At 40.1% G+C, this 13,676-nt stretch overlaps 1 protein-coding gene across 5 annotated transcripts in view; it reads left to right on the forward strand.

The window, feature by feature from the left end:
- Plce1 (phospholipase C epsilon 1) overlaps positions 1–13,676 on the forward strand; it is a 371,015-nt gene that overhangs the window by 324,303 nt on the left and 33,036 nt on the right. For all 5 annotated transcript variants that reach the window (XM_048801772.1, XM_015500030.2, XM_048801774.1 and 2 more), the window contains 3 exons: positions 6,922–7,051; positions 11,218–11,339; positions 12,206–12,323. In XM_048801772.1, the coding sequence (XP_048657729.1) occupies positions 6,922–7,051; positions 11,218–11,339; positions 12,206–12,323 (370 nt within the window). The remainder of the gene's footprint in view (positions 1–6,921; positions 7,052–11,217; positions 11,340–12,205; positions 12,324–13,676) is intronic.

Raw genomic sequence — 13,676 nt, forward strand, 5'->3', positions numbered from 1 at the left:
GTGTTATATTACCTCTGACTTCAAGAAGCCCTTATGGTTTTAGATGGCTTCACAGTGAGAAAGGAAAAAGTGAAGCCAGAGGAAGCATCATCTTTAAACCTACCCCTCGGAGCTGGCACATGACTGTAGTTCCAATGGCTCAGGAGGCTGAGGCAGGAGGATTATAAGTTCAAAACCAGCCTCAGCAACTTAGTGAGATCCTAAGCAACTTAGCAATACCCTGACTCAAAATGAAAAATAAGGGTCTGGGGTTGTGGCTTAGTGGTACAGCGCTTGCGTAGCATGTGGGAGGCACTGGGTTAGATTCTCAGCACCACATATAAGTAAGTAAAATAAAGGTCTATTGACAACTTAAAAAAAATTAAATAAAAAGGGCAGGGGATGTAGCTCAGTGATTAAGCACCCCCAGGTCTATCCTCTAGTAACACCTCCCACCCCCCAAAAAAACCCCACACTCCTGGGTACAAAAGTGAATGTGTCCAGAAAGGGCCTCAACCAATCCATCCTAACAGATCACTGCTGATCAGGTTTTCCCTAATTGGAGTGACTTAAAATTATCATGGATCCTCTGGGCCTGTGGCCTTCAAACTCTTTTGCTTAAGTATCAAGTGTTACAAACTATGTATTTCTCTCAATAATTTTTCTTTCCTTTCATGTGCTTTATGATATTACATATTTTTATCACAAGTTTAAACAGTTACAAAACATTTATGTCTTAATACTATCATATACACACATATTTTTACATAAACACTTTTACAAATATGATATACAAAATAGTCCTCATAGTTGAATCAATGGATCTTATCAGACAGATTTATTTTCTGTCAGAAAAAATATCTGAATTTGCTTTTAAATTCAAATACACATTGTAATATTATCTCCATGATGACCATCTTGACCTTGAATTTTGATTCTGAGAAGAGAACAGGAAGGGAGGGAGGGTACAAAGGAGGGATGTGGAGTCTTAATCATGTTCATTGCCCTGATGAAATAAGGTCCTCCCAACACATTAGCATCTCAGAACTTTCTCTCGGGAGCGCTACATTCTCGGGTGCCCCTTTTATTTCACCTCGGGCATTACACTGAGATAGTTGTGGGGTGAGAGTTCAGCCTCTTTCATGTAAGACAGAAAAAGATCAGTGGTGAGAAACAGAGGTGGGAAGAGAGAACAGTCAACTATCTGCTTATTTTGTGGCAAGATTTTAACAGAGGATTGAACCCAGGTGCACTGTAATACTGAGCCACACCTTCAGTCCTTATTTTATTTCAGGACACGGTCTCACTAAGTTACTGAAACTGACCTTGAACTTGCCATCCTCTCACCTCAGACTCTGGAGTTGCAGGCATTACAGGCATGCACCCCTGCACCTAGTTAGGCAGGCCTATTTTTAAAAGGGCACATACACATATATAGTGAAGGTCCAGAAACTTACTCCTTTAAAAATATCTGGACTCGCATATCCCTAGAAGTCTTGGTGTGCTCTAGAAGTGCACATTTCCCAACCGAAGTCCACATACAACCCTAGACCAAAAGTTACACAACCAGTCACCTTCTGGTGCCCAAGCAGGAAATATCAGTGTGAGGAGCCAGCTGAATATGTAACCACTGGAGGTGGTGAGGCAGGCATGCAGTGTGCAAGTCCCCCAAAATGAACAGCTCTAATTCAATTGATTTTTAAGTCTTTTTGAGCTGAGGGTATAGAGCAATTGTAGAACACTTGCTTAGCCTATGTGAAGCCCTGGGTTCAATTTTCAGCACTACATAAATAAATACATGCATTTTAAATGCTGTACCCTCTGGACATGATAGTGTGAGCCAGTGGTCCCATTTCCTTGGGGTGCTGAAGCAGGAGGATCCCTTGAGTTAAGGCCAGCCTGGCAACATAGTGAAATCCTTTCTCTTAACAAATAAGAAGAAAACAAGTTGTTGCAGCAGAGCCTGGTCTGGAGGGGAAGTTGGCCCAAGAACCACCAGTTTGAGACCTCCTACAGGGGCACTTTCATCCAGACCTGCACTCTCAAAACTGCTGCAGGAGACTTGGCATTTGGTTGGGTTCCAGACCTTACAAGACCTGCACCAAAAAGCCTGGTTATAAAGTCACTGAAGTAAAATGTACTCAACCACCCTTCCTCCAAGCGCCACCTAGCAGTAGGTGCTGTTTCTTTCTGAGCACCATTCCCCCAGGCTATTCTCTGAAGACTGCAGCCTGGAGAACAGGTGGAGCTGCCCTGGCTGTGTGAGACATGCAGGCCACTGTCTTCCAGATGTATTTGGATGCCCTTGCCTTTCCCATCTTCACACAGTCATTTGCAGCTACCTCAGGCTTCCATCCCACTAATGATAAGTCATGTTGTTATGGAAGTGTTCTTCATGTTGAGCCCAAATCTTCCTTCCTGTTTCTCCTTCTCATTGACCCTACCTCGTCTCCTGGCACCTGTACAGAGTAATTTCATATTTAGGAAGCCATCGGGTATTTTCCTACGAGCTTTTCTCTTCTCCAAGCTAAATGTCTGTGTCAACTGCTTTATACAGGATGTGGCCGCTAAGACTCTTTGAGTAAGAACATTTGGGATATTGTTAAATTTATGGATATTCTTGAATTTACCAATCTTAAAATGGGATTTCCAAAACTAAGTCAGTACTCAAGATGGGAGTCTGATGGCATGAGAACAGTGACCTCCCTTATTTTGAATTTTAAACCATAGTTACTACAACCTTAGACTATTCTTGATTTTTAAGTTCTTCATTGCACACGGTGTTCATGTTGAGTTTGTGCAAAAGAAAAGCAGTTCCTTTTTTTTTCACACAGGTTATTCTTGTGCCTGATACCTCAATATTTCCAGGTTTATAATAAATTTTAACCTCTTGTAGAGAATCAAATATTTACCTCCATAAAATTGGCTATTCCTGCTTTGGTATGTTATTGCAGCCTACAAAGTTCTTTTGAGTTTTGTTTCTGTCATCTGGTGTATTTATTAGCAGATTTCTAAACTGTCTTCATCTCAAGTGCCCTTTGGCCCACAGCCCCAGGTCCTTCCAAAAGAGCCACCTGAATTCAGGGTGTCTGATGCTCTCCTCTCTTACAGCCCAAGTTGCTCCAGATTGTGATTCAGCTTCTTTATTTATAGAATGGAAAACTGAAGCCTGGCCATTTGTGTGACTTTCTCAAAGCCACCCAGTTGTAATGGCAGAGCTAGGACTCAGACTTGGGTCTTCAGACAGGACTTTTCAAAGGTAATACAGACGTTAGGATGCAATGATAGGATTCACTGGGGCACTTTAAAAAGCAAATTTGAAGGTCCCAAATTTCACCCGCAAAAATATGAATTTTGGGAAGAAAGCCCAAGCCATCTATTTATTGAAAAATAATTCTTGCCAGACACGATGGCACACATCTATAATCCCAGCAGCTTGGAGGCTGAGGCAGGAGGATCACAAGTTCAAAACCAGCCTCAGCAACTTACTGAGGGCCTAAGCAACTTAGTAAGACTCTGTCTCAAAATAAAAAATAAAAAGGGCTGGGGATGTGGCTCAATGGTTAAGTGCCCCTGGGTCCAATTCCTGGTACCAAAAGAAAAGAAAAAGAATTCTTATCTCTTGGAAGTTTGAGAAACACTACTTACCTGCTGTTTTCTTCGGAGTGAGTTACCTTGTCTAAAAGGCTAAGGCAGTCACTATGCAGGAGACTTTTTCTTGGAAGCACGGGTCCACTCTTTCCAAACCCCTCTTTATTTTCTAAGTTCTCACAAACCAACTAATTAGTAATCTATTCTGGAACATTGTCAAGTGTCACCTTGACACTGCCCACAGTATGATTTCCTCAACTCACCTCTTCCTCACTTTGGAAATGAGATGATGTTATCCCATCCCAATTGTCTAGGATTCACAGCCACCACCATGATCTCCCAGCAAGTACTGACCAGGATTCCACAGTCACACCCTCAGACCCTTTTTTTCATTACCTGGCATGTCGTGAGTCTAGACCAGATGCACTGACCACACGTGAGGCCAGGTGAAGTCGACAGCTCCAGCAAGCTGGGACCTAACCTTTCAATTAGAAGATGTGGGTCATTTCCATGCAAAGAACTCACCCAACAGTGACAATGAACTGACTCCGGGCAGGATTTCTAGATCCCAGCTTCTGCCTCAGGTTTATGCTGAGGCTATTCCTGAGACCTCCTGACCACACCCTACAGAATTCTCTAGGAGTCTTACCATGTGTCCTACACTCCAGTTCCCTAAATTCAAAAGTTCAGCTTTATTGATGGCTGGCTCTGTGCCAGGTGCCAGGACAGAAAAGAGTGAGACATGGCTCCTGCCTGACCCCATAGGAGCAGTCTCCTCATCTGAGCCCAAGCTCGAATCCTCTAACCTATATCTGAGCTGCTTTTATGCAAGGATTCGGGCTTTCTTTTTCTGCCTCAGAATAAGTAGGCTATTGCAAAGGAGGAGGGCATCTGCTCTTGGCTAGCTGGTCAGCCACCTCTTCCATGCTTCCTGTCCCCTGGAAGTATTCAAGCATTTAAGGGCCTTGGCTCACAGCTTCCTGACACTGCTGTTTGTAGTCCTTGGATAGCATCCTTCCTCCACATGGTTCTGACACTTTTTTGCAGGAGGGTCTGCCAGGCCCTGTGCATCATCATTCCCACCCAGAACTTGGCCTTAGCCAAGTGCATCAAGTCCGGCCTTTTCTCTTATCAGTGATACACACTCTTGCTCTTGTGGCTCACTTGTGCCTAGAACAGAATTCCCTAAGTTCTGAAGAGCACTGGTCCTATTAGACACTCTGAGAAAAAGAAAGAAAGGATGAAAGCAAAGGAGGGAGGGAAGGATACAGGGAAAGAGAGGGAGGAAGAAAGAAGATTGATTCGCGGGTTAAATAAGCATGAGAACTGCTGCTCTGGAAATCTTGGAAGAATCACGATGTCCTTTAGCATATTAAATAAAGGCTATGGGAAGCCCTGGAGGGGGGACGTGTTTTGGTTTGGTTAAGCTACCATTTCCAAACTTTCACTGTGTTTTGTGGTAACTGAATTGTCAGTTTTTCCGTATCAGCTATTAACATCCACAGAACTCTATAAAACCCATTTTGAGAAATCCTGGCCTAGACAATATCCAATTATCTGGCATGGACTGCATCGTAAAACATTATATCTGGATGTAGACAATAGGCCACACTCTATCTTCCTTCAGTATATGTTTTTACGATAAAATAATATCACCATATTTTATAAAATGTAGAGAATCATTTGAAAACATACATAATTCCAGGGCCCAATATAACCTCTACTACAGGAATTCTTAACCTTGGTAATATCCACAGCTAGAACTCAGGGGCCTCTGGATGCAAGTGGAAGCAAATTACATCTTTAATTTTACTAACCTCTAGCTGAAATTTAGCATTTCCTCTGATTATACACATAGAAACAAACCACCGCAGTGTTGGCAGCACTCTGTCTTTGTCAGCAGTAGAGAGGACAGATTTTTTTTTTTCAGGTAACTTCACGGTCATCACTAATATCACCAAGAATTATTTATGCTCATCATATTTTCAAAAACATCACTTCACCTACCTCTATATGTTTTTTACTGCGTTAATGAAGAAACAAGTGGGCACCATGGCATACAACTGTAGTCCTAGCTCCTCAGGGAAACTGAGGCAGAAGGATCACTTGAGCCCAGGAATTTAAGGCCAGACTGGGCATTGTAGCAAGACTCCCTCTCACAAAAAAGGATAGAGGCTGCATGTGGAGCTAAGTGATAGAGCACTTGCCTAGCACACATGAGGCCCTGTTTTCATCCCCGGCACTGCAAAAAAATAAATAAGTAAATAAGAAAGAAAAAAAAAGCGCATTTATCCTCACAGCACAAAATTTGTTTTTCAACCCTTTGACAACTCTATTCAACACTATTTATTTTTTTATTTTTTTGGCAGAAGGGGGGATTTATTGAACCAGCATGCTGGGGCTCCGTGCCCACTCAAGAAGGGAAAGCAGCCCAGAGCCCCGATATTCAACACTATTTAATTCCTTTGTAATCATTTCATTTTCTGCATCTAAAACATCATTCTGAGAAGGGATTCTACCTCACCAGACTGCCAGAAGGATTTGTGACACACAAATGGATCAAGAACCCCTGCTGTGTTAACATATACCATCTTTTCTTTTACTAATATCTTTGTATATATTACACTTTGTACATATATAGAACAAGTACAAAATTATATAATTATATGAATACATACAATTATGCAAGTATAAATATATGTATATATGTATAAATACAATATACACAAAATTCTGTGTTCTTTATTCAATAAATGACCTCCCTCCCCACACACATCAAATTTCCCAAAGTTTCTAAGCCTGTTTTTTTAATCTGATTTGCATTTCAGATAAAGTCTGTTGAAAAAGAGCTTTCTTCAAACTGGCAACTCTTCTTTTGATCTTTGTCCATAGAGATCCTAATATTGTTCTTAAGATCAGAGGACTCTTCATATTATTTTAAGAAGGAAAAAAAAAGTGGGGGAGATGGTTTTTAGCCCAGACTTACTGTTCCAAAATTGATGGGTTGTTTCACATCTTCAGTCATTAAGGATGGATCCTGGGTTTTCAAGGTACCAAAGTTTTCTCTCAGAGGATTTGCCCCAGGAGCCTAGGGAGCTGGGCACTACACGCAGGTTCTTTGTGATCCTTTCTAAAAGCTCCAGGAGTCTTCCTGCAGGAATGTTGACATTTGTCCAAGTTTTGACATTGCATTTCAAATGAATCTAGAGGTTTTATTCCTCTCTCAAATGAATCAAAATAGGGTAATCCACTTTTAATAACTGTAGGAAGCCTTAGGTGGTAGTTTTGACAGTTCTAAGTGAAAGTTCAGTTGGTTGGCATGTTTAATATTTAATTATTGCTTTCTTACAGGCTCATCAGTTAGCATCCATGCAAGCACAGGCTTATAATGGTGGGAATGCCAATCCCCCACCTGCCAATAATGAGGAAGAGGAAGATGAAGAGGATGAATATGATTATGACTATGAATCCCTTTCTGATGGTAAGCGAAACAAGGGTCCAATGCTGTGTGTAAAGGAAAACTTAAATGATTTTTTCTTTCTCTCTCACACTCCCATCCCAAAATAAGTCTGAAACTCTGTGAATCAAGAATACAGATTTTTATAATATTGTCTGAAAGTTTCTGAATCCAGGCACCTAGTGAGGAGCAAGGAAGGAAAATGATTTATTCTGTCAGCTAGCATGACCACAACCCAAAGAAGAGGATGGTGCAGGGAGCACATTCCTAGAGAAAGAGAATTATAGCAGAAAAGTTCACTTCCACCCTCTTGGTTTCTGATGTGGCTGAGGCTCTGGGCAGTTTTAAACTGTGGCTGAATCCTTTCTTTCTCCTCCACTGCCAATAGGGGGCAGCATCACCACTCCATGCTGTCTGTCTCATTTCGACTCTTTCTAGAAGGATAGAAATAAAGGCGCCTCATTCCCCTTCCCTCCCTGGTTCTCAGATTACTAAGCCAACAAGACATTTCCTTCTGGCCCCACCAAAGGTCGGGGCAGGGAGGGGGGGACATGACACAATACCAAAAAAGTCAAATGAATAATGTTACCCACAGGTTACCAGTGAAGGACTTTATTCATGTAAGAATTAAGTTTCAAGTGTTTCATTTGTTCTAAATTAATACTATTTGCTAGAGATGGCAAAATGTTTTCTCGGACGCCTTTGCTGATATATAACTGTTTTGTTTGGTGTCTTCTGAAAGAAAGCAATACAGTAATCAGAAAATGCCAAGGTTCCTACTTATATAAACATTATATATGTAGCATATGTTGTTTCTCCATTGACTAATTGTTTTGCTAAGCATATAGGTAGCCCCAGACTACTGTCCACTTACTACTGGCATGACGACTCAGCCACTCTTTTCTCAATATCTGCTCCTCACACTCAGATTGTCTCCAATTCACGTTTCAGTTCCATGAGCCTCTATCACTGATGACAGTCCTGTCTTTTTTCCGACCCAAAATATAATATCAGGCTGCAACCATTTAATATTTGTTCTTCATAATAGTTGTTTGTTTCCTAACATCAACTAGAAGCCAATTTACTTGACCCAAAATTCCGTAAGATAATAAGAGGGTCACAACTAACCAGATATAAAAAGGGAGAAAATTGAAAGGAGTCAAAGGCAATTTATTTATAGCCTATTCCTGAAAAGTGATGGAAATGTGAACATTTTTATGTAGGACTTATTCTTCCCCATGGACTTTTATTACAGTTGTGGTAATGTCCCATAGAAGAAAAATTGATACAGATATGAAATGAAAACCACACTGAAGAAATCAATCAATGCAGATGTCATTTAACCCTGGAAGAAACTAGTCTAGGGGAAAACAAATTCACTCTCCATCATAAATGACTCCTGTGAACTTTCTGTACTTTTGAGAACAGGAAAGAAGAAGGCTTTTTATAATCATTATTATTATAGGCATTTTTTATTTGCAAATGACAAAATGAACAGGTGGAAGAAGGATCTTTTTTTTTCAGTTAGAGTAAAATTTAATCCTACCCCACTAAATTTCTAAGATAGTTGCATGTATTTTTTATAGTTAACATCTTTTTTAAAAAAAAAAAATTTGTAGTTGTAGACAGGCAGGATGCCTTTATTTTATATGTTTTTGTATGCAGTGCTAAGGATCAAACCCAGTGCCTCATACGTACTAGGCAAGTGCTCTGCCACTAAGCCACAGCCTCAGTCCTGTATTTATTTTTTTAATCAGTGAAAAAGAGGACCCCATCAGACTCTGTGAGACTTTGGACAGTGTCCTCTCACCTTCTTGGTTTAGGTACCACTGATATATAATAAAAAGTTTCCGTGAAGTGTTTGGTAATTTTCTCCCCCAAACACTCAAGTGCTAGCACTAATACTATGATCTATAATAACTTCTATCCACTCCCAACACGTGATTATTTCCCACTTCATTGAAGATCCCACTGACTAGCTGATTCCCAAATAGGCCTTGCAGGTGTGCTGTGCCTTGTTGAAGCTTGTCCTATGAAGGCTTCCATATGTGACTATTAATTGCCTTATCTGGTGTAGTTTTCCAATGGTGATCCTAGCACTGTGCTCATCTCTACTTTCCTCTACCATCTCCACTTTTTCCAATTGGGATGAAAAAAAATAGAATTCTGCCCACTGTAGAGGCTGCCTGTTAGGGGGAATCTTGAAATTTTCCATGCTTTTTATAATGATAAGTCCCTTTGAGAAACTAGAAGCTGTGACCAGTTGACTCTGAGAAATAAATGTGCTCTCAAAATTCTGTACACATTTGTAGGAGTTTCATCAACCTCCTGAGGGCCACAGAGGAAACCCATCTCTTTACAGTCAGGGTCCCCAGTGTGTCTCTATGACAGCTCTAGTCCTCAGTTTTCATACCCACAAGATAAAGGAATGAATCTAAAGCCACTTTTGGCTATAAAAGTGAGATGATCCTTAGTCACAGAATTATTTCAAGAAAACCCTAAGGAAGTCACAAAGTCATGTATTTGAGGTTGCTACTAATTGCTACTCTGCCTTTTGGATAATAAATTCTTAATGGATTTTTATTTCATTTAATTTTCACTCCAGTGTTACTGTTTACTTCAACTAGTTTTGAACATACACTGGAGCACAAGTTTGAATTTACCACTTAATATATGCATATTTTATGACAACAACTGCAAGATTTTAACAAATTAACTGATTTCTGTTCATTGAACTAAACTTATACTGGGAGTATCACAACAGTCCGTAACTGAAAATATGTAATATGAATGTGGCTACTGAGAGCATGATTAACATTAATAATGTTTGCATATATTTATTGCTAGCTCTTGCATACCTATATAGTCAAAATAGTAAATCTACCAAACATTTCTTGTTTCATTTATCTTGTGATCTAAGCTGTTATTTATGCTTTGCTTCATGCCTTAGTTTAATTTATCTGGCTTTTCATCTCAGTTCTCCTTACTTGTATACCCTGTCTGACTCTGTTTTTCTGTAGCAGATGTCCTTACTGCTTCCCCTGCTCCTAACAGTCAGGAAGGTAAACATCATCTATACGGGCATTTTAACTGCATGGGTATCAACATTATGTTTCTGATCTCTTGGGCCTGATGAGCATGAAGTTGTGACACTTTTATGAATACAAATGTAAATGAAATGATTGGTCTTGTTTACTTCTTGGCAGCCTGCATGGCCCTGATTTGCTATAAGGATATTTTGGTCTAAGCATTTGTAGTCTGATGAGTGAGAAATTCGCTTTTTTGTTTTTTATGTTAAAAGAGTGTAATCATGCCGGGCGCATTGGCGCATGCCTGAAATCCCAGTGGCTTGGGAATCTGAGGCAGGAGGATCGTAAGTTCAAAGCCAGCCTCAGCAACAGCAAGGCTAAGTAACTCAGTGAGACCCTGTCTCTAAATAAAATAAAATTAAAAAATAGGGCTGGGGATGTGGCTCAGTGGTTGAGTGCCCCTGAGTTCAATCCCCAGTACCGAAAAGAAAAAGAGGATAATCATGATAACTCACACTTTTACAGTCATTCTGATTAGAAATGCTAAAAAAAGAGCAGAACAAAAAATTATCTGTCACCCTTAGATATATTTACAAGTTTGAATTCCTGTTCTTAAGATTTTCACCTAATAATTAAAATTGTGAAGACTTTGTTTTCCAATAAATTGTAATTGTAAAAATTTCATGTTGCATAGAACAACAAGTGTCCCCTATTCCTGCCACACACTGGTTTTGACATTTCTCAAAGTAAAAGAAGCCAATAGCTTCATTTCAAGGTGAGGGTGATTAAATCATATATGTACTGTCTAGAAGTGCTTCAGCCACTAAATCCTTCCCAGACTTGTGCCGTCAGCTTCTTGATGCAGAATATTTCCCACAGCATTTTCAGAGTTCTAACCATCTGTTTGAAAATGATCATTCTCGTTTAAATTGTGTCTATATGGTACCAAAATAACTGGTAAATTCATAAGTTAAATTGAAATTAAATATGTCGACCCAATTTCTAAAATTATAGTTCAAGCCATTATTTTGGTATCATGTAGACAGAGCCTCGGTCTCGCAGACAAGGACAATTGTCTGCCTGCCCTCACAATGAAGTACATGTTGCCCTTAAGTATCACATTTGGTTGTTCGTTACTAAAGCCTGCTAATGCATTTTCAGACAACATTCTGGAAGACAGACCTGAAAATAAATCATGTACTGACAAGCTTCAGTTTGAGTACAATGAAGAAATTCCCAAGCGGATAAAGAAGGCAGATAACTCTGCTTACAACAAAGGAAAGGTGGGTGGATGGTTTCTGTTAAATAGTATTTTGGTACTCACTTCCTTCCTACCTTTCCCTTCACCTTTGCCCTCACTGACCCACGGATGCCAAAGTGATAACATGAGACACCCACCTGCCATTGAAAGTTGGTGTTGATTTATCCCACCAATACCTACCAAAGGTGTACGTATGGCAGACACCGAAGCAGCACAGGAGGTGGGTCAGTGATGGAGACAGACCTGTGGACATGTGCAAAGAATAGCAGTTGCCCTGTGTTATCAGAGCATCAAGGACAGGCCCTCAGGGAAGGTGACATATGAGAAGGAAGATTTGGCCAAACAGACAGAATCAGGGCATTCAGGCCAAGAGAGCAGCCTGGTTGTTCAGGGAATTTCATGATGTCTTAAATGCATTTATAACAACCAAGAAAATAAAAGGGGGGCAGCTTGTAAAGTGTTAAAGAGGAATAACACCAAGAATAGGAAGATAAATAGGATCCCCAGACCCTACCCTCAAGGGCCTCACAGCATGTAGGCTGAGCGGGTCTACAGAAGGAGTTGTTATGAGTGACATTGTTGGATGACAGAGTCATAGAATAGGTAAAGAAATTGAGCCACCATAGACACATAGTCAGTTCTCTAGGGCTGTTCCCTGTGTAAGTCAGTGGGTTATGCCCCAAGGCACTTGAAGGATGAATGAGTCTCATTCTTGCCCTCAGAAAGTTTTCACTCCAGGTGAGGTGTTAGGACCCCAGTGCAGATATGTACTGAGCCAGGAGAGGACACTGATGACCCTCCAGGTAAAGTACAGATAAAGAGCGTTGGGAATGCACAGGCGAGTGACTTCTACCTTCCATGGAAAACGGTCTCATTTTCTCTTGATAGGTTTATGACATGGAACTGGGAGAAGAATTTTATCTTCCTCAGAATAAAAAAGAAAGCAGACAGATTGCACCGGAGCTTTCTGACCTTGTCATCTATTGCCAAGCAGTAAAATTTCCAGGTAAAATGTAGGCAATGCTATCTATAACAAAGACACCAAAGGAAGAAAGTATCCTATTTATCTAACTAGACATTGTGAATGCTCCAAAATAAACTGTGTGGCCAAATTAATGGTTATAATATCTTCTAAATATTTATTATTGTTGTTGTTATTATTATTATTTGCTTTGATGCACATGAAGAAAAATACCATAAAATATTCATTTTTCCAAACTACACAATGTCTTTTCATAACAGTGAATAATTGATAATAACATCTATAAGATCCAACAATTAAAATTTATTAAACACTTAAGCACCAGGATTTGTGCCTAATATTTTATATAAATCCTCTCTTTGACTATTCATAATAATTCTATGAGGTCAGTGGTATTATCTCCATTTTTAAATAAAACAAATAATTTTTTAAAGAGATAATGTAATTTGCCCAAGTTTTCAGGGGGTATCAGTTAAGATTCTTGTCTTAAAGATGCAGAAATCAATAAAGATGTATGAGTTTCAGGTGCAGCCTGATCCAGAGCACATGCTTTCTCTCTCCCCGTTTGTCAATTTTCCTCCACTCTTTTGGCCTTCTTCCCTTTGTGGTTGTAAGGTAGCCATAGCAGGCTAGCACTTCACACTTCCAGACTTGGCTTTAGTGCAAGTGCTTCTTCAGAGCTTCCAGCAGAAGTTTCTCACTGGGTTTTTTTGCCCAAACCTTAACCAATCACTGTGGCCAGGAAGATGCCATGCTCTGATAGTCTGGAGGCATTTAGGCAAATGACACACTTTATCCCTGAGCTGCATAGTGAGGCTCTACCTAAACTGCAAGGGGAGGGAGTTTCCCCAAATGGCCATTTCTAAAAGTACAATGAATTTATGTTGATGAACCATTTCTTCAAAAAAGTGTTCATTTAAGTTAGCAAATCGTAGATTTATGATTCTGAAGCTTGTCTCCAAAGTCATGCCCTGAAGCATATTATACTCTGCCCCTCTTGATAGGGATGTTACCAATGAGCTTAATTCACCCAGTTATGTGTCCCACAAATGGGGCACCAACAGATGGGAAAGTCCACAAATACATGGCCGTCAGAAAAATTCATCTTCTTATACTAAGAAAAAGAATCCCCTTGCACAAGATTTCTGAGGACAGGAAACAGCTGGGATTGGAGGACTAGTCTAAATGCTAGTAACAGAGTATATAAACTTGGCCTAGAGAGGGGCGTTAAAATGCCAAACCTCATCTTCTCAAGATGGGCTGAACTCATCAGAGCTTAAGCAGCATTTCTCACACTGTACCTGGCAAATGGAACAAAGGTGTTGGGCTATTAAAAATATTTGGCAATAGTGGCTTTTTTACACATGGTGGGGGTGG

The sequence above is a fragment of the Marmota marmota genome, unplaced genomic scaffold, assembly GCF_001458135.2.
Source record: "Marmota marmota marmota unplaced genomic scaffold, marMar, whole genome shotgun sequence".
Lineage (NCBI taxonomy): Eukaryota > Metazoa > Chordata > Mammalia > Rodentia > Sciuridae > Marmota > Marmota marmota.